General features: G+C 47.3%; 1 protein-coding gene across 5 annotated transcripts in view; it reads left to right on the top strand.

Moving 5' to 3' along the window:
* LOC135239833 (2-oxoglutarate dehydrogenase complex component E1-like) overlaps positions 1 to 20,898 on the top strand; it is a 32,821-nt gene extending 11,923 nt beyond the window's left edge. For 3 of the 5 annotated variants that reach the window (XM_064308812.1, XM_064308813.1, XM_064308815.1), the window contains 19 exons: positions 6,931 to 7,046; positions 7,738 to 7,892; positions 8,995 to 9,141; positions 9,599 to 9,689; positions 10,368 to 10,547; positions 10,702 to 10,830; positions 11,814 to 11,993; positions 12,469 to 12,621; positions 12,746 to 12,848; positions 13,238 to 13,366; positions 13,780 to 13,930; positions 15,377 to 15,504; positions 15,720 to 15,898; positions 16,382 to 16,453; positions 16,801 to 16,926; positions 17,205 to 17,277; positions 17,709 to 17,872; positions 18,799 to 18,953; positions 19,269 to 20,898. In XM_064308812.1, coding sequence (XP_064164882.1) covers positions 6,931 to 7,046; positions 7,738 to 7,892; positions 8,995 to 9,141; positions 9,599 to 9,689; positions 10,368 to 10,547; positions 10,702 to 10,830; positions 11,814 to 11,993; positions 12,469 to 12,621; positions 12,746 to 12,848; positions 13,238 to 13,366; positions 13,780 to 13,930; positions 15,377 to 15,504; positions 15,720 to 15,898; positions 16,382 to 16,453; positions 16,801 to 16,926; positions 17,205 to 17,277; positions 17,709 to 17,872; positions 18,799 to 18,953; positions 19,269 to 19,389 — 2,552 coding nt within the window. In that variant the 3' untranslated portion in view covers positions 19,390 to 20,898. Of the gene's footprint in view, positions 1 to 1,343; positions 1,389 to 6,930; positions 7,047 to 7,737; positions 7,893 to 8,994; positions 9,142 to 9,598; positions 9,690 to 10,367; positions 10,548 to 10,701; positions 10,831 to 11,813; positions 11,994 to 12,468; positions 12,622 to 12,745; positions 12,849 to 13,237; positions 13,367 to 13,779; positions 13,931 to 15,376; positions 15,505 to 15,719; positions 15,899 to 16,381; positions 16,454 to 16,800; positions 16,927 to 17,204; positions 17,278 to 17,708; positions 17,873 to 18,798; positions 18,954 to 19,268 lie in introns of all 5 variants that reach the window. The other 2 variants (XM_064308811.1, XM_064308814.1) reach the window with 1 other exon arrangement.
* Positions 20,899 to 20,906: the final 8 nt, after the last annotated feature.

Genomic DNA, 20,906 nt, shown 5'->3' on the forward strand with positions numbered 1-20,906 from the left:
CTTTGGTCCCCACACATCCATCTGTTATCTGTAACCACATGCTTAAACCATAACACCCCCAAAACCATGTTTCACAGATGACGGGGGTGCTTTGGATCTTGGACAGCTTTTGTTGGGCTCCAAATTGCGATCTTGTCACCAGTCTGATTCAAGTAAATCTTAGTCTCATCTGTCCACATGACATTTTCCAGAACTTTGCAGGCTCTTTTAGGTACTTCTTAGCAAACTGTAACTTGGCCATCCTGTTTTACTGGCTAACTAGTGGTTTGCATCTTGCAGTGTAGCCCCTATAGTTCTGTTTGCAAAGTTTTCCTGTGGACAGCAGGGATTGACACATCCTCCTCTGTCGGACCAGTGTTTGGGGTTTTTTCTTCATTACGGTGAACATTCTTTGGTCATCAGTTGTAGAGGTCTTCCTTGGTCTACCATGTCTTTTGTGATTTCTGAGCTCACAGTGCTTTTTTACTTTTTAATGATGTTTTAAACAGTAGATTTTACTGCACTTTAACCACATGTGAATTTTTTGATTACAAAAAATTGTGGCGTGCCAAACCAAATCAAGGGAATTAAATGTCATAATGGAGCTCATTATAAATAGTGCTGCCTTCCACTACGCAGATGACGCAGTAATTTAATAAACTGAATCTGGCTAAAATGGATCAGATTTAATGCAGGTGGTGAGCTAGGCTAGCAGGGAAGGTTTGGGGAGTTACAACCCATGCCAAGTTATCTAGCTTAGAAACAAGGGCAGAGCAAACAAACCGTCCAGGGTTAGGTGTGGGAGACCTGTAAACTTGGTTTGTGGTTGAGTTTTTTTCGGGGGGTGGGGGGGGTTTGTATTTTCCTGCTGTCAGCGCTATGAGCTTCTCAACTTTGTGTCATACAGTGTGTGGTCACCATTGTGTTTGAGTAGCTGTTAGTGCTACAGTCAGCGGTACGCTAGGGCTGGACTCAATACTGGGTGTGGGGTGCTGATCTCTTTTTAGGGCTGGAGTCAATGCTGGTGTGGGGTGCTGATCTCTTTTTAGGGCTGGACTCAATACTGGTGTAGGGTGCTGGTGGGCTCTTGCAGGCTGAAACTATTGCGCCGCACTGCTTGGGTTTTGCAATGTGGTGTTATGTCTTTGTGGGTATACAGTAGGATGTATAGGTAGAGGTGTGTGTGTGTGTGTGTGTGTGTGTATGTGTGGATCGATTCGGTTGTAGTAGCGGTTTTGTGTGTGTGTGTGGGTGAGTGAGTGCAAGTGTGTGTGTGCATGTGTGTATGCTAGGTTGTAGGAGTAGTGGTGTTATTAGGATCAGTCAAACTCTTTCAGGTCTCTCTCCTCCTGTTACCTCCCCAGAGATTGCCAGGGTCAAAGAGCATCTCAATAAACTGGTCGTCCAAGGTATGGATGTGTGCACATCTCTCTCCCTCTCCCTCTCCCTCTTCCTCGTCCTCATCCTCTCCCTCTCCCTCTCCCTCAATTCAAAGTCAAATTCTTGTCTCCCAAATGTGAAAGTTCCTTTGATTTCTTCCAAGGCTGATACAAAAGCTTTATCCTTTACCAACACAAGCTGTAGCCTGGCCCTCTTTAAGAATTACCTGGGAAAATTCACCTGGAGGCATTTCATATCACTGACCCTGGCAAACCTACTGCATGTTCAAGGGTGGACCATGGGTGGACTTCAGTCTGTGTCACAAATTAGATTTCTTTAGTGTCATGACTATGGTGTGCAGTTTTAATCGGCCATTTACAATGAATTTCCCTTGAAGGTCACATTGTGTCTCCAGTGTATTTATGTGTGTATGGGCAGCATATTCATTCAGATTCAGCTCTAAGTGTGACGTGCCCTGAGGCTGTTCCTTCAGAAGGAGGTCTTGTTTTTTAAGCTTGATTGAAAAGGCAATCACGTTTAAGCCCTGAGTGATGATGCCATTTCTGAAGGAAGCAAAACCAGGTGACCCTTAGATGCAAAGCATTCAGTTTAAAGCATTCAGTTTAAAGAAGTTCAGTTTAAAGAAGTTCAGGGGTGTCATTCCACGGCCCCAGGCGGCCGCAGTGTCTGCGGGGTTTTTTTTGTTGGTTTCAGTTCTTTTGGCTAAAGAACACCATGTCTGGTAGAGACCCCGCAGCCATGCACGAAATCTGCTTCAACTTGTTATAGATTTGGAGGAGAAGAGAAACTCCTGGGTAAAACATACAGGGCAACTGCCAATGACCACAATAATAATTCACACTAGAACACACAGCATCTACACACAGCACAGGATGATTTTTGTTCTCATCATGATTCCACAAAATATCCCCTTTTCTGGATGAGCTGCCATGGAATGAGCCGTTAACTGCTGTCCTGATTAGCGTGAAGATTCAAACACCAATACCAATGGCGGGCCTTTTTAACCCCAATTTTGAGGTGGCAGAATGGAATTATACCCCCATTTCATGACTGCAACCCTCTCTGTAGATTGGGGAGAGCATGTAGGAGCCACCGTCCTCCTCTGCAGCGTTAGCGGCTACCTGTTGCTTCCCCTCACTCTGTGGCTGAGCTGCACAATGGCTGTGTCATGGTTACCAGTTGTGGGGTCTTTTGTGTTTTCTTAAGGCTGAAGTTTCTCACTTTATTCAGACGGGGAAATCAGATGGGGTTAGTGGAGGTGGAGGTGGGATTATAGTACAGAAAGTGCCATCAAGGCATTTCAAAGAAATGAAACAAGGTTTGGTGTACTGTGGTTTTTGCAGTCATCATGATTTGTAGCAGTTTTTTTGCCCAGTTAGCAGTGGTCGGCCAATAGAAGAAACATGTCTGTGTGGTGAAACGCTTCCCTTTCAGGCTGCATTTCTTATCAGTCAGCTTTCTGATTGGTTAGCAAGTCTAAGTGTCATCTGCTTGAGGAGAAAAATGGTTAGGTCAGCTGTGTGTCCATGTTTACTATTAGTGCATTTCCAAGCAAAACGCAAATTAGCAGGAAGCCCAGCCAACAGCAAGCTGCTTTAGTGATGGCTGCCCCATCAGTACATTGAGATGCGTGCACGTGTACGCGCACTAATGCACAGTCCCCTTGGGTTCGCCCTTTATATAACTCGGCAAGCAAGCTGGCTCTGACATCAGACCCCAAATCCATAGCTGATGACATCACAGTGACACCAGCTGTGTACTCTGGGACACAGAAAGCCCCACATTTGGGTGGTTGCATAACCTGCCTGCCCCGGGCACAGTGTGTGAAGATTTCACCCCTCCTCCTGAATGAGGCAGCACTGGCTGCTCTGACCCGGGCTGTGACTGTAGCTGGGCTCCCGCCAACACACACACACACACACACACCCTGCACCCCCTGTGCACTGTGGGTGGGGAGCACCCTCTGCTCTTTTGGCAGCAGTACCCGGGGGCTCTTCGCTCTTCCTCTGTGCCTGCAGGGCCTGCAGTCTAGACGCCACGGACACTCTCTGCAGCCCCCACGGGCCATGGTATCGCCATCGCCTGCCTTTTATCTGCCACACTTCCTTTCTTCCCTCCAAAAATACTTCTCACTTCCTCACCTCTCCCTCTATCTTCCTGTTCTACCCGGCATTGTCTCCCCTCTCTCTCCCTCTCTCTCCCTCTGACCAGTTATTCTGCGTGTTCCTGCCAACTGTTTTGCTACCATTTTACTTTTGATGTACTGCATTGTTCCTGTGATGTAAATGGCTTCTGGCAATGAAACAACCATCATTGTTTTCAACCATTCTTTGTGCCATTTGTCATTTGGACAGTTATGATAGTTTTTGAGTGCCTACTTTAGCTTTTCTTCCGACCATATTTGATTAGACCTGTGGGTTCTGTGCCAGCTGGCTTACTGCAGAGCTGCAGTATGGTCTCTGTGTGTGTGTGTGTGTGTGTGTGTGCGTGTGTGTTTTTATTTTTTTTATTTTTTTTTGCTTTCCAGCACTTACTGTATCTGTGCAATTAGGTAGGTCTCAGTAATTATAGAAATCCTGTACACCTTGCCAACATCCAGGTACGTTTGCTTCATTTTCACAGACTTCTCTTTGTTTGATGTAGTTGTTGCTGTCCTAGAGAGGCTCATTTGTTGTGCTGATGGGCCCATATGCAATAGATGGCATAAACAAAACACTGGGCATGCACTAATTCCCAAGCCTTACTAGCCTCCTGAGCCTTCTCCTCATAAACAGTGATTATTCATTAAACATTGCCAACTGTAACCGTAAATAAACAAGGCTGTTCGCAGAATATGTGCAATATAAGCGTACAAAGTTTACTGTGCTTGGCACGGACATCACAGAACATATCATAGTAGATAAGATTGCTGTCCAAACAGCGCTGGCCATGTAAAAAAATTGTGAGAAGTTATTTTTGCTTTTTAAAAATGTTTTTTTTTTTTTTTTTGGGGTAACGGGGGACGGGGGGGGGAAGGTTTATTTTGTATGCTGTTCTCATCGGGGTCCACGATGGGTTACGTTCTGCTTTGAGTTTCTCTCCATTGGGAAAAATCAAAAAGTCCAAGCCCCTGACCCTTGCCTGACCCCTAAGTCCACAGATCTGCTTGTGCTCTGAAGTCTTGGTGGCACGTGAATATGCATCACGCTCTGTAGAGGATCTTATCTGGCCTGCACATGACCAGCCAGGCGTTCGGGCTTCACAGGGCAAAGTGTTGGCCAGGCAAACTGGCCTCGTAGCCGTGAGCAGTGACGCAGCTGTCCCATGCGCTCTCTGACAGTGCGCCAGGTTCAACCCGTTTTTCTGTCCGCCGCTCTTACTGTAATGGCCCACGGTTTTCCATTCTTTTGGTTTTCTCGCATTCTGGGAGGGCGCACGCCAGAGCACTCCCCCAAAAACCCTGACATATCTGGCATTTTCCTTCCTTTCTGCAGTCATCCGTCATGTTGTAAAAGGGCAGGATGCATGCTGCCCTGTTTAAACCTTTGAAGAGCAGGTTTTTTGGAATATCGTTTTTAAATTCCAAGTCAGCGTTCTGGAACTCATTTGTTTTCAGTTACCAGTAGGGATTGTTACACCAGCATTAGTTAAGAACGTTCTTAGGTTAAGAACAATCTAATCGTATGTTTTTCTGTGATTTAAGGGAAGAGATCACAGCGCTAGCTTATTTGTGTGTGTGTTGCTTTTGTGTGCTTATCTCCTGTGTGTTGCTCTGCACTTCCCAAGCAGGAGCTTATCTTTAGCATTAGCGTATGTGGCTCTCCTTATCAGGAGTCTCGGGCGGAGCGGTCGAGGCAGGGGTGTGCGTTTTGTTTACGGAGCCGGCGGGTGGGGGCGGAGGCAGGGACGATGGGCACTCCGAATGCGTGCGTGCGTCCGACCTGCACTTTGCCCCCACCGAGGCAAACGGGCCGCGCTGACGTAGCGCCTGTGCCATGACGGAGATAAGTGGGGGCGGGGCAGTACAGAGCTGTGAGAGACGTGTGCGAAGGCCTGCCCCCACCCACCCATTTGTAAACAAGCTCATGGGTTGATTTCAGAAAGGAACAGATGATACACTTTTTTTTTTACACAGTTTTGGCACCTCAACAGTGAAGTATAGTCCACACAAAGGGACAGGTTTTAAGGGACAGTAATGGCTAACAAAAGCAAGGAAATACCAAATAATTTCCATTACTCAACCTATGTCATTATGACGGTGTTTTCCCACACACTGGTTTTCAAAGTGGTACTGTACAGTACATGGCTTCATTTCAGACAACGTGTTCTCACCACTCAGCTGGCCAGTGGCTTTCTGGAGATTCATTTGTTCACCTACAGCCTTACTCAGCATGTTTAGAATTTCTCTGTTCATAAATAGGGACGTGTAGTCCATGGAACACCATATTATATTTAGATAGTTAGCAGATGCTGTTATCCAGAATGACTTACAAAAGTACAGGCATTAAGGTTTAGGCAATAAAGTTTGGTGAAGCAGAGCCAAACCTGTGGCTTGTGCAGGAGAAACAGAGGGCTGGCGGGGATGGTGATATCGCTGGTTGTTTGTTGCTGCGCCAGTAAAACGCCCACAGCTGAATGTGGAAAGAACAGATGCACTGGGTAATCATGGCAGGTGAAAGACGAGCAGCGCTGATGATGTCATGTCACAACGCTCTGTATGCAGCATTATGTATTGAGCATTTTTCGAGAAGGCAGCATCCAAAGCTAAAGATAAATGTGTCCACGTAGGCGGCAGTGGAACCCGGGAGGGAATGTTGTCAGCTAGGAAGAGAAGTGGAGATGGACAAAGAAAGGACTCACAGCTGATCCAGGATCAGTGCAGAGAGCAGACAGATCAAGGAAATTCCACGACACAAGTCACATGCCTAAACTTGTCGGGGTCAGAATCAGGCATGGTGTGATGATGCTTTTAATAGGGCTAGGGGGAAACTCTTCTGGTCTCTCCAGTTAAGTGTGGCACCTCGTCATCTCTTGACAGCAGCCCAGGAAAACAGAAAAATTGCAAATGAGTGACATAATATAGAGAATGGCTGTTGGTCTATTTTGTTGTTCCTATTGTATATCCAAATTTCTATGCTGATTCTACATCCCTCCCTCCTTTTCCCACAACTCTTAACAACACTTCTCACTTTCTCACTTTCTGTCACTCTCTCTGTCTCTCATTTTGTCATCGTACTATTATTATGACGTTCCTGTCAAATGCTTAGTTGATTGGCTTCTCATTAACATTTTAATTTGAATGTCCTGTGATATTGAATGGCTGTTCGTCTTCTTGCACTGACATGAACATCATTATTTTCCACCATTCTTTTATGGTGTTTGCCGTTTTGATATTTATTTATTTGATATTTTGATATTTATTTTTGATTGCAATGCTACCTCTTTCCATCTGTCTATTTTTGGCCCCTGTGTTTGTGCCTGTGCTGGGCTGGCTGACCCATACAACCCCGCCCCCTGCACTGCCCAATCCCCTGTCTTCCTTCCCTGCCGCACCTGCCGCTCACTCTCCAGGTTTCTATGGGCTGGACGAGTCGGACCTGGACAAGGTGTTCCGCCTCCCCACCACCACCTTCATCGGGGGCAGTGAGAGTGCTCTGCCCCTCAGAGAGATTATCCGCCGCCTGGAGGTTCGTCCCAAGCGCATTACTGCCCCTACAGGACACCCACTGCATTACACACTGTGCACACACTACAGTAAACCCCTGTGCATTGTTATACACACTGCAATACACCCCTGTGTGGTATTACACCCACTGCACACACTACAGTTCACCCCTGTGCATTATTACACACTGTACACACACTACAGGACACCCTGTGTGTCATTACACACTTTGCGCACACACACACAACTGTAGACACATGCTAGACTACGCCCCTGTATACTATTACACACTGCATTCACGATACAGTGTACACACACAGATATATCTATGCCCATACATGCAGACACATGGGCACATGCACACACATACCACAGTGGCATCACTTATCACAGCTCATAAAGCAGGAGAGTTTTAAAGAACAGAAAGCAATTTCAAGTATGTACACATACACGCACACACACATACACACACTCATGCACAGGTTGATGAACTCTCTCTCAGCTCTTGCTGTGCAAGTGAGTCATATGAGTCAGTGAACCCGCTGTGCTGACTATGCCCTTTCCAGCTCCTACCACACGCTTTGCCCCAGCACACAGAACTGGGTGAGAGGTTGTGTCCAGGGTCTGTGCCGTGCTGCCATGGGTACACACGTACGCACGCACGCACACACACTGAGCACGTTCCTCCTGTTCCTCCTGTTCCTCCTGTGCAGATGGCATACTGTCAGCACATTGGGGTGGAGTTCATGTTCATCAATGACCTGGAGCAGTGCCAGTGGATCCGGGAGAAGTTTGAGAAGCCGGGAGTGATGCAGTTCACCCAGGAGGAGAAGAGGACCCTGCTGGCCAGGATGGTGCGATCTACCAGGTCCGGTGTTCACCCAGCGCCGCCGTGGCCCACCCTGCCGGGCCCCGCCCTGACCTGCCTCATTTAACCCTTCTGACCCAAATCAAAGTTGACTTTGATTTTGTAGCAAGGTGGCAAGAGGAAAAGATCTAAGTGACTTTGAGAGGGTTAATTATTGGGGCACGGATAGCAGGAGCTTCAGTCATAACGATTGCTAAACTGCCTTTCAGTAGGAACAGTGACTAAAGTGACAGCTGCATTTAGATCTATGGGAAAAACATAAGTAAATAGGGTTGGAAATTGTGGTTGAATATGCACATTCCATGACTGTGATGCTCATGCAGTAGTGCAATATGTAAGGAAAACAGAAGAGAAACTGTCTCAGAATGTCAATGCAGAATGTGATCAGACCTGTCAGCAAGAAGAGTCTGTTGGCAACTACATAGAGAGGGATATTATAGTAGGGTTGCAGTGCATAAACCCCTCATTACAAAGACAAATGCACATTTGAGTTCAGTAGTGTGAAAACTGGTTTAAAGAGATGTACACTACATGGCCAAACGTATGTGGACACCTGATATCACACTTCATATAATTATGGGCATTAATATGGATTTGGTCCACCCTATGCCGTTATGACAGCCTCCACTCTCCTGGGAAGGCTTTACTAGATGAAGGCTTTTCTAGGGATTTGCTTCCATTCAGCCAGAAGAGCATTAGTGAGGTCAGTCACTGATTGGGTGATTAGGCCTGGCTCGCAGATGACTTTCCAAGTAATACTAAATGTGTTGGATGGGGTTGAAGTCGGGGGTCTGTGTAGGCCAGTCAAGTGATGTGTGCTGAGGGGGCATTGTCATGCTGAAACAGGAAAGGGCCTTCGCCAAACTGTTGGGAAGCACAGAATTGTCTAGAATGTGATTGTTTGCTGTACCATTAAAATTTTCCTTCATTGGAACTAAGGAGCCTAGCCCAAACCGTGAAAAACAGCTCAGACCAAGGGGTAGCCAGACATTTTGGTCATATTGTGTATGTGTGCACTGTTTGATGTTTGTGTGTAATGTGTGTGTGTGTGTGTGTGTGTGTGTGTGTGTGTGGACTGCACACGTGCCCCCATGCTGTGCAGGTTTGAGGAGTTCTTGCAGAGGAAGTGGTCCTCGGAGAAGCGCTTCGGGCTGGAGGGGTGTGAGTCGCTGATCCCCGCCCTCAAGACCATCATTGATAAATCCAGTGAGAACGGTGTGGAGAATGTCATCATGGGCATGCCCCACAGGTCAGCACCATGCCCATTCCCCTCCCCCTTCCCCGTTACCACACCTACTGCCCAGGGCACTGCCACCCTCTTCCCCCACAGCTATGCTCTCCCTGACCAGGACTTTAACACCACACCTGGATAAAATGCTTATTTGAACTTCTCTTGACTCCTTAGACACCAGTAAAATTTCTTCAGATTACTGACTGTTCTTTTGACTGAATACAAATCAGATGGGTGTCTCCAAAATTAAGGTTGGTTTAAGGAATCCTCCCCATCAAGAATAGGCTAATAGGCCATTTCTAAAGTTTGTCTGGGGGTAGGTGTGTCTAGGCTTTACATGTAAAATATAACTTATACATGAATATAAGTTTTAATCTCTATGTGACTTCCTGTTAGAATCGAGGTTGATGATGCTGATGGTGATTAGACTATGCGGGATTAGATTGGTTATGCCTAACGGCCTGCCCTCTCCTAGAGGTCGTTTGAACGTCCTGGCCAACGTGATCCGTAAAGAGCTGGAGCAGATCTTCTGCCAGTTTGACTCCAAGCTGGAGGCTGCTGATGAGGTCTGTACTGCTACCACACTACACACTACCATCCCAGTACTTACCTGTCATTATCACCATCACATTTGGAACACACCCTGCCACACTGGTGCTGTGGCCAGGTGTTACATGACCTACAGTTGGCAGAGAATTTACCCTCAAAGTAGAAATGGTCTTGAACTGTTTCTCATCCTGGTTTTGTAAAATGACACTGATGATGAATTCATTCTTATCCTTTTGACTTATCTTTTTTAAAATTACAATGTTGCATTAGGTGGACCCAACATATCATGAGGCATGAGGTGTTTGCTTCTCCTCACACACTGATCTTGAAAGACATTCCATTTGGCAAATAATGGGCAAAATTATGGTAGAAATTAAAGGGGTCTGACAGAGAGAATAGCTCCAGAATGAACAGAATTGGTAGAAATGGCTGGCTCTCTCAGCATGTCTGTTGTAGGGGTCACGTGGCTGGACCTCTCTTGGTTTTAGGGGTCATGTGACTGATTCTTTATCTCTTAGTGGTCATGTCACTGAACCTTTCTGTCTCTTGGTTTTACGGGTCACGTGACTAATTATCTGTCTCTCTGTTTAGGGGTCATGTGACTAATTCTTTGTTTCCGTTTTTGGGGTCATGTGGCCGATGTTCTCAGTCTGTATTTTAGGTGTCATGTGACTCTCTCTGGCTCCTTGTTTTAGGGCTCAGGTGATGTGAAGTACCACTTGGGGATGTACCACAGGAGGACCAACCGTGTGACCAACCGGAACATCACCTTGTCGTTGGTGGCCAACCCCTCCCACCTGGAGGCGGTGGACCCTGTAGTGCAGGGCAAGACCAAGGCCGAGCAGTTCTACTGCGAAGACACGAACGGCAACAGAGTGCGTCTCTATTTCTGACTCCACCCTCCTCCAGAACAACTGGAACATGGTAGAAGGGGAACAGCTTTTTGAACTTATGTTCAATGTGTGTGTGTGTGTGTGTGTCTGTACGTGCGTGTGTGTGCATGCGCTTGCATGTACGTGTTTATCACAGGTGATGTCCATCCTGCTGCACGGTGATGCAGCGTTTGCTGGCCAGGGCGTTGTGTACGAGACCTTCCACCTGAGTGACCTTCCATCCTACACCACCCACGGCACCGTGCACGTCGTAGTCAACAACCAGGTGAAAGAAACGTCACTCTTACTCGGGCGTGTCCAGGTCACACCCATGTCTCCTCTTACTGGTCTGATAAACAGTAATTAGCCTCGGGGCTGTCAACATACTGCCTTCCCATGGTACATTCAACAGGAAGTGTACACATTAGCCTTATGTTACCCAGTGATTTTACTAGAAGACTATATTTCCATTTTTATCATTTTTCCCTTGGCAGGCAACACAAGTCAGAATCTGATTGGATAGAGGGAGCTTTCAGCCATCAGTGCATGTAGCTGTGTTCAGCTATTATTATTTGTTGATTTTTTTGTTAGGCGTGGCTTAAAAAGTGATGGGCCTGAAATATCAAGAGCTTGACCATCACCTCAGCATTTTAAAATAATGGTGTGAGCCACGTCAAAATTAGCTATAGGAATACGCCTGGAAATGTTACAGTGATGCCGATTACTTTAAGTGTAGATGTTCTGTACCACAGCAAGGCTAAACTCTCAGGTGTAGATTCATGAAGAAAAGAATACAGAGCAAAGGTCATGCTGCTTATTGCGCAATGGCAGTGAATGCAATACGTGCCATATCAACAATAGGCAAACAAAATGCCCAGACAACCTTACCCAAATATTTCTTAGTACGGTTCCCAACAAAATGATAAATGTAGGTTATTCTCACATTCTTCTCTGACATACCAAAATGCGATACTCAATTTAGAAAGTCTGTCCTTTTATTATTTTTATTAAAGCCAAGCCTACTGAGATTATTGTAGAATTACATAGCAAATTACTGGGGACAGGTTCAATGTCATCATTGTAACTGAGTATTGCATGGGTCATTTAATGAGTGCAGATGAATTGCAGTCCTTACCTGGATCCTCCCTCAAACGTGAAGCTGAACTTGGAAAGAAATGTCTGTCTCCCTTTGGAAAGCAGGGAGACATTCTTTGGCTGACTGCTTGAGCGTTGTATTGAGAACCTGCCCCCCCTCCCCCCCCCCCCCAGATTGGTTTCACCACAGATCCCCGCATGGCACGCTCCTCTCCCTACCCTACTGATGTGGCGCGGGTGGTCAACGCGCCCATCTTTCATGTCAACGCCGACGACCCCGAGGCCGTCATGTACGTGTGCAAGGTGGCGGCCGAGTGGAGGGCCACCTTCCACAAGGACGTGGTGGTGGACCTGGTGAGACTCACGGAATTTACTGTCACATGTTATTCTGCACCATGCTGTACCACTACCACACCGTACCGCACCGTACCGCTATGTACCACACTGCCCCACACCGTATCACTATGTGCCACATTGCCCCACATTGCCCCACACTGTACCACACTGCCCCACACCGTACCACGCTACACTGACTGCACTATAGTGGATTTTATGACCAAAATGTGTGATGTAAGATTCATGGCAAAAAGATTGCACGTGAGAGTTTAACTGAGCTGAAACCTGCAGGAGGATCTGATGACATTTTTCCTGTTCTGTGTGTGTGCACGTGTGTGTGTGCTTGTGTGTATATGCACGTGTGTGTGTGCGTGTGTGTGTGTGCTTGTGTGTATATGCACGTGTGTGTGTGCGTGTGTGTGTGCTTGTGTGTATATGCACGTGTGTGTGTGCGTGTGTATATGCACGTGTGTGTGTGCGTGTGTATATGCAGGTGTGCTACCGGAGGAATGGCCATAATGAGATGGACGAGCCCATGTTCACCCAGCCGCTGATGTACAAGCAGATAAAGAAACAGAAGGGAGTTCTGCAGAAATACGCAGAGAAGCTGGTCGCTGAGGGGATTGTGACACGGCAGGCGTACGAGGTGGGGCGGGGCTTGCCTCACGGGCTGGGGGGACCAATGAGGGGAGGTCCTGCCCCATGGCTGTGTCTGTCTGTCCGTCCAATGAGCCTAAAGATGCCATGTCTGTCTGTCTATCCTGCCTCAGGAGGAGGTAACCAAATATGACAGGATCTGTGAGGAGGCACACGAGCGCTCCAAGGATGAGAAGATTATGCACATCAAGCACTGGCTGGACTCTCCATGGCCTGGTGAGAGTGTGTGCGTGTGTGTGTGTGTGTGTGTGTGTGCGCGTGCGCGTGCGCGTGCGTATGTGCACGTGTGTGTGTAATTTTATATTTTTACAGCTGTATGCATGTATGTATATGTTACATTTACATTTATCATCTTATCCAGACTTACACGAATATGCCTTAAGGTTAAAAGAACAATGCAAGGACCCAGAACATCCATTACGGCAAATCTGATTAAATAGTGGAAAAAAAAAGGTTTCAATAAAAATCTTGTTTCCTTGTTGCAGTGAAGTGTGAAACACTGATTGATGAGATGAAATGTGTTTATGTGCGTGTGCTTGTGTGTGCGCATGTGTATGTGCATGTGCTTGTGGCGTGTGTATGCATGTGTGTGTGTGCGTTGATAGGTTTCTTCACTCTGGATGGTCAGCCGAAGAAAATGAGCTGCCCTTCCACAGGGGTGAGTGAGGAGGAGCTCAGACACATCGGCCAGGTGGCCTCATCTGTGCCCATCCAGGACTTCACCATCCATGGAGGTGTGTTCACTGACACATGCACACACACACACACACACACGCATGCACACACACGCACTTGCATGCACACACACACACTCATGCACACAAACACACACACGCACACGCACACGCACACACACATCACACACACTTCTCACAAACCTGTTCACGCAAAGTACACACACACACACACACATCGCACTCACACACATTCTCTGAAACCCATTTACAGAAAATGTACACACACATGCACACACGCACTCACAAGCACACACACACACACACATCGCACTCACACACATTCTCTGAAACCCATTTACAGAAAATGTACACACACATGCACACACGCACTCACAAGCACACACACGCACACACTCACGCACTCACACAGCGCAGTCCTGCTCAGCAGATACACCCCTGTATGTCCCCAGGTCTGAGCCGTATCCTGAAGGGTCGTGCAGCGATGGTTGAGGGCCGCGCGGTGGACTGGGCCCTGGGGGAGTACATGGCCTTCGGCTCCCTGCTGAAGGAGGGCATCCATGTGCGCCTCAGCGGCCAGGACGTGGAGAGGGGCACCTTCAGGTACCGGCCTCTGATTGGCTGAGCTCTGTGTCAGAGACTACTTTTAACACACAGAGAGTCTTTTAACCCCTTAAGTCACACGGGCCCGTATTTAGATGGGAATGGCGTTATTTGAATTCATTTTTTAAATTTATTTACAGTGACATTTTCAATTAATCTGGTCACACAGTATGCCATTTTAAAGTGTTAAGAGTTCTGTCTCTATGAAGTGTTTTATGATGCCTGTGTTTTAGCGACAACAATTCCTTATTTTGTAACGTGTGGGGGCAAAATGGGCTTGGGGAGTCCTCACCTTCTATACGTTTTGGAAATCCACGGGAAATCACGGTATTCTTATTGGTATCCTTATCATGGCAAAGGTCCAGAGAACAAAATCCATAGTCCCAAAAATGTGCTCACTCAGAGAAACGTGTAACTTTTTTAGTATCCAGGCTGAGAACCCGCCGGCAAAAAAAATTCTTGAAACTTTATGGCTAAAGAGTTTGTTGATTTACAAAAAAATGTATTCTGCAATGCCTAAGTCTAAACTGAAGACTTTGCATTCGTAGGCCTTGGAAGAAGTTACTTGTCTGAGTCAATATTTCTGAGGACGACAGTGAAAACAGCTTTGACTCCACAGCAGGGGCATGATCAGTGAAGGGCTTGGTCCCACTTTATATGTTCTCAAACTATTTTTATTATTGTTCAGCATGCTTATAAATAAGGAGTGCGCCTGATTTTTTATAATAAATGTGACGTGACGTTTAATGTTGATGGAGGTGGGGTATTTGACAAAAACGAATCAATGGACCTCAATCAGTGGATTTGTGAACTTGATAGTTAATGTAGTTATTTTCTACAATCTTCCAGACCTGCTGCTGCCAGGGGTGGCAAGGAGAGAGCAAGGAGAGGGAGGGGGAGGGGGAGGGGGGAGGGGGGAGGGTGAAGGGTGAAGGGCAGGAGGAAAGGGAGATAATTTCAGCACACTGTCTTCAAATTGACTTTTTGGAAACCCACCTAGACATAGCTTGGAAAAAACAATGCAGAATACTCATTTTTGGTGATATTCAAATTCCATTGTGTTTCTAAGCTCACCAGGCACAGCCACAAGCATCTGTATCCACTCAAAAAACATATTTTTGGTGAGAAAAACCTTCTTTTGAGCTTCTGTTACTTTGTTTCAGTAATATTTAAAGTGATTCTTGGTACCTCTTGGAAAACAAACTCCCAAGAGTTACCTCTTAAAAGAGACCAGGATTATGCCTGCAATCAAAAGGGTTCAAATATAGTAACCATTTTATTTTGGGTATGTCATTTTCAGGCTTGTAATAACAAAGGGTCACTCTATGTGACTCTTTCCTCTCTCTTGCTCTCTCTCCTATTAATTCTCCATCTTTCTTCCCTCCATCTTTTTCTCTCCACCTGTCCATCCACACATTTTCTCTCTCCCTCTCCCTCTCTCTGTAGCCATCGACACCATGTCCTGCATGATCAGAACGTTGACAAGAGGACTTGCATCCCCATGAACCACATCTCCCCAAACCAGGCACCCTACACTGTGTGTAACAGCTCTCTGTCAGAGTACGGAGTGCTGGGTGAGTGTGCCCCATCCTGCCCTGCCCTGCCCCGCCCCGCCCTGCCCTATCCTGCCCCATTCTGCACTTACAACCTCCCCTCAACCCTCATTTTTGGTCTCTCCTGCCTGTGCTGCAGGGTTTGACTGGTCTCTCCTGTCTGTACTGCAGGAGTTGACTGGTCTTTTCTGTCTGTACTGTAGGGTTTTAACTGGTCTCTCCTGTCTGTGTTGCAGGGTTTGAGCTGGGCTATGCCATGGCCAGCCCCAATGCGCTGGTTCTGTGGGAGGCCCAGTTCGGGGACTTCCACAACACGGCCCAGTGCATCATCGACCAGTTCATCTGCCCCGGCCAGGCCAAGTGGGTCCGACAGAACGGCATCGTGCTTCTGCTCCCTCACGGCATGGAGGGCATGGTGAGCCTGCCGTACCTCTGCATCTCTTTTCTCTCTCTCTTTTACTCTCTTTCTCTTTACTCTTCTCTCTGTTCCCATAAATGCATTTCTTACACCTCTATACCAATATTCCTCCATTATATCTCTATCTTCCACTACCTTTTCTCCTTCATCCTCTCTCATCCCCCTATACCTGTCACACCCTTACACCTCTCTCATATGTTCTTTCTCTCTCTCTTCCATTTTCTGTTCCTCTCCACCTCTCCCACATCATGTTCTTTTTCTTTATTATTCATTGGGTGCTAAAGATGATGTAACAGTTTATACAGTCGGCATGTTTTTCTTAACAGTTGGAGAGAGTTAGATGTGCAGTAGTCACTTGAGTTTAACTTTCAAATTCATTGGAAGACATCTCTCCTCCCTCTAGTCTCTCATAACCCGAGGTTTAAATGTGGTGTTTGTGAGGGGATAGCTCTTAGACCCTGTCCCCCTCTGTCCCGTTAGGGCCCAGAACACTCCTCCGCCCGGCCCGAGAGGTTCCTGCAGATGTGCAATGACGACCCGGACGTGCTCCCGGTAGGCCACGCCCTAGCTTGGAACATTTTTATTTTTTATTTGTTTGTTTTTGCTCTCTTTCATTTTTTGAACTGATGCAATTCAAAATCGACTTTTTTAAACACCACAATCGCAGTGTGCACATGGCTGTTCACCGGCACCCACCTTTCAATTTGCGTTCTGCGTGACACTGTTAATTCAGCTATGTTAACAGCTTCCATCTGTAATTGCATAATTTTTAATGTTGCCAAGAGTGCTATTGTATGTTAATGAATTCTCAGCTATGTTGAAGTTGATTATATTGCACCTTGAGGCAGGGAAAGGCATTTGATGAATAAAATATATTATTACTCGTCTTCCTGCGGTAGAAAATGACGGAGGACTTTGCCATGCGGCAGCTGTATGACTGTAACTGGATCGTGGTTAACTGCTCCACGCCTGCTAACTACTTCCACGTAATGAGGAGGCAGATCCTGCAGCCCTTCAGAAAACCGGTCAGTATGGCCTCTCTCTTTGTCTCTTTGGGAGGCCTCCTCTCCTCCATCCCATTTTCTCTCCTCCTATCTGTTATCCTCCCCTTTACAGTCTCCTCTCAGTCCACACCTTCTGCCCCTCACCACTGACTCACATTTAATTTTGACTGTTTAGTCGGGAAAACATCTCGGGCAATGAACAGTCTTTCCAGGGAACCCACTTCTCTATACTCTGTCCTAGATCTCTGAATGAATGTTGTCATTCCACTCTTTCTTCCTCGCCCTTTCTCTCCCCTTAGCTCATCATTTTTACCCCCAAATCACTACTGCGCCACCCAGAGGCCAAGTCCAGCTTTGACGAGATGATTCCAGGTGAGAGCGCTGGGCACTACACCATAGAAGAAGAAATGAATAGAGTGGTGTGGATCAATAAAAGACAGCTTAGTATGGTTCAGTGTCATTAATTTGCCGTTGTCTGTGAGCGTGCGTGTGTTGATGTGTCACTGCCGTTATTGTGTGTGTGTGTGTGCGCGCATTTGATTGTGCGTGTGTCTATGTGTGTGTGTGTGTGTGTGTGTGTGTGTAGGTGTAGGTGTATGTGTATGTGAGGGTGTATGTATGTGTGTGTGTGTGTATGTGAGTGAGTGTGTGTGTGTGTGTGTGTGTATATGCGTGTGTGTGTGTGTGTGTGTGTGTGTATGTGAGTGTGTGTGTGTGTATGTGAGTGAGTGTGTGTGTGTGTGTATATGCGTGTGTGTGTGTGTGTGTGTGTGTGTGTTCTCATGCTGTCCTCCTCTCTGCAGGCTCTCATTTCCAGCGGCTGATCCCAGAGCAGGGTCCAGCAGCTCAGAGCTCAGGGAGGGTGAAGCGCATCATCTTCTGCACAGGGAAGGTGTACTATGAGCTCACCCGCGAGCGCAGAGCCCGCCACATGGAGGACACGGTCGCCATAGCGCGTATCGAACAGGTACACGCGCTCACCGGCGCACGCAGGCATGCGCACGCACGCACTCTCTCACAGGCGCGCAAGCACACACACACGCATGACCTCTCTCACAGGCACGCAAGCACACACACACACACACACGCACTCTCTCACAGGCGCGCAAGCACACACACACACGCACTCTCTCACAGGCGCGCAAGCACACACACACACACACACTCTCACAGCCGCGTACGCGCACACACACACACACACTCTCTCTCACAGCCGCGTACGCACACACACACACAAACACGCACTCTCTCACAGCCGCGTACGCACACACACACACACACACACACGCACTCTCTCACAGGCGCGTACACACACACACACACACACACACACGCACTCTCTCACAGGCGCATACACACACACACACACACACACACACACACACACACACTCTCTCACAGCCGCGTACGCGCACACACACACACACACACACACACGCGCACTCTCTCACAGGCGCGTACACATACACACACACACACACACACACACGCACTCTCTCACAGGCGCATACACACACACACACACACGCACTCTCTCACAGGCGCATACACACACACACACACACACACACGCACTCTCTCACAGCCGCGTACACACACACACACGCACTCTCTCACAGGCGCATACACACACACACACACACCACGCACTCTCTCACAGGCGCATACACACACACACACCACACACGCACTCTCTCACGGCGCATACACACACACACACGCTCACTCTCTCACAGGCGCATACACACACACACACACACACACACACGCACTCTCTCACAGGCGCATACACACACACACACACACACACACACGCACTCTCTCACAGGCGTATCACACACACACACACACACACACACACACACACAGGTAAACTGCCCCCTCTCTGTGCAGCTCTCTCCGTTCCCCTTTGACCTGGTGAAGGCGGAGACGGAGAAGTATCCCAAGGCTGACCTGGTGTGGTGCCAGGAGGAGCACAAGAACCAGGGTTACTATGACTACGTCAAGCCTCGCATTCGCACCACCATCAACCGCACATGCCCAGTCTGGTACGCCTCCCCTCCTCTTCTCCTTCGCTCCCCTTATTTTCATTTTAATGTGGCTTTTTTTTTTTACTAGATGGGATGACATTTGTCACAAATCACCTTCTCTTTTTGTGTGTGTGTGTTTGTGTGTGTGTGTCCGTGTCCATATGTGTGCGTCCGTCCGTCCGTGCGTGTCTGTGTGCATATATGTGTATCTGTATGTGTGTGTCTGTGTGTATGTATGTGTGTGTGTGTGTATATCTGTGTGTGTGTATGTATGTGTATCTGTGCATCTGTGTGTGTGTGTGTGTGTGTGTGTGTTTGTGTGTCTTCATCCAGGTACGTTGGTCGAGACCCTGCCGCGGCTCCTGCCACTGGGAGTAAACACACTCACCTGCTGGAGCTCCAGCGCTTCCTGGACACTGCTTTCAACCTGGACGCCTTCAAGGGCTGGTCTTAGCCCCCCCTCCCCGCACACCGCACACCATGCACACCCCCACCTCCACCCACAGCCAAACACTGTATTACAGCTCCGCCTTTAACCCCAGCCGCACGCGCTGTTCCCCGGCTCCCCGTCCGGCAGCACGCAGCATCGGCCAAAACACACCCCCGAAAATCCTTCTCTTTCTTTCTGTCAGGAGTGTCAAGTGTCACTACTGTTATTTATTTTTTATTCTTCTTTGCGGTGAAGATGGTCGGCGCTGAGATGAGGACGTTAGCAAAGCGCCGGTTTCAGTCACATTCAAGATGGCAGATGAGGTCCAGTCATGCAGAAAACTCTCACCTGCCAGCTGCCATGCCTAAAATGGCCACCACATGAATCCAAATGGCCTTAAAAAATTTTTAATTTTGTTTTAATTGGTCAAAATTCTCCACAAATTTTGCTTTTGTTCTTCCAAAGGAATGCTCTCTCCCCTCCTCTTATTAGTGCAGACAGCCCCCATGTGATGCTTCTGGGCCAATCGTAGTGTGTACATGAAGATGAAAGCCTGTCAGGGAGCAGTGGGACCAGCCCTGCTGAGCTTCATCTGCTGAACTGTCCACCCACCCACGGCCATCACATCTCCACTGTCAGTAGCTTTCATTTCCCTTGTTTTAAAAAAAAAAAAAGAAAACAGAAATATTTTAGCTATATCATGTATATACTCCAGAGGTGAAGTTTTGAATGATCATGAGAAGAACAAAACTTGACTGCAGTCGTTCCGAGGCTTGTGGGTCAAAATGCCTTCACAGCGAGGAGCCAGCGGCTTCACGAGAAGCCCCCCAACCCCCCCCACAAGCAAATGATGATCTCAGATCAGCGAAGGATGTGTCACACAGAGCTGTAGTAACACGGAGAACTGATCAGAGACTGAGATCAGCGCCAGCTATGTGGTCTTATATGCCGCTAATGCCGTACTCCACCATCTCGTACGCGCAAGCACGCACACACACCTCCATGACATCTAGCTACAGCCAGGACCACAACGGAAATAAGTCTTGTGGCTTTTTTTGTGTTATCCTTGATGCTCTTTTAATTGTGCATGTACATTGGTGTTTGCAACCATGTAATTGTCTTTTAAAGTGAATCGTCAAATAAATAAACTAAACTAAAACTAAACAAATTCCACCCAGACCCGTTCTACAACAGGACCCAGCCAGTTCAATCACCTCAGCAATCGAAAGTGGAAACATCGGCATGAAGTTGGACTCGTGTTACACATCTCTTTTTATTCATTCACTCTCTCATTCTCCCTCCCTCCTGCTCTGCTGTGCCAAAACCTTTTTTCCTGAAGACTTGAAGATAACATGGTCTACCTGACAGGAAAGCAAAAAAGATATAAAGATGTAACATTTTAGCCACAGGAGAACCGTATTATAATACAAAAAAATCACCATTTTTGTTGATCTCTCTGATTGATGTATTTATTTTTCGTATGGGTGATGCACTGTATTTTGCTTTGGTTCAATAAAGACATCTTTTCATTTTTTTGATTG

Source organism: Anguilla rostrata, chromosome 14 (assembly GCF_018555375.3).
Source record: "Anguilla rostrata isolate EN2019 chromosome 14, ASM1855537v3, whole genome shotgun sequence".
NCBI lineage: Eukaryota > Metazoa > Chordata > Actinopteri > Anguilliformes > Anguillidae > Anguilla > Anguilla rostrata.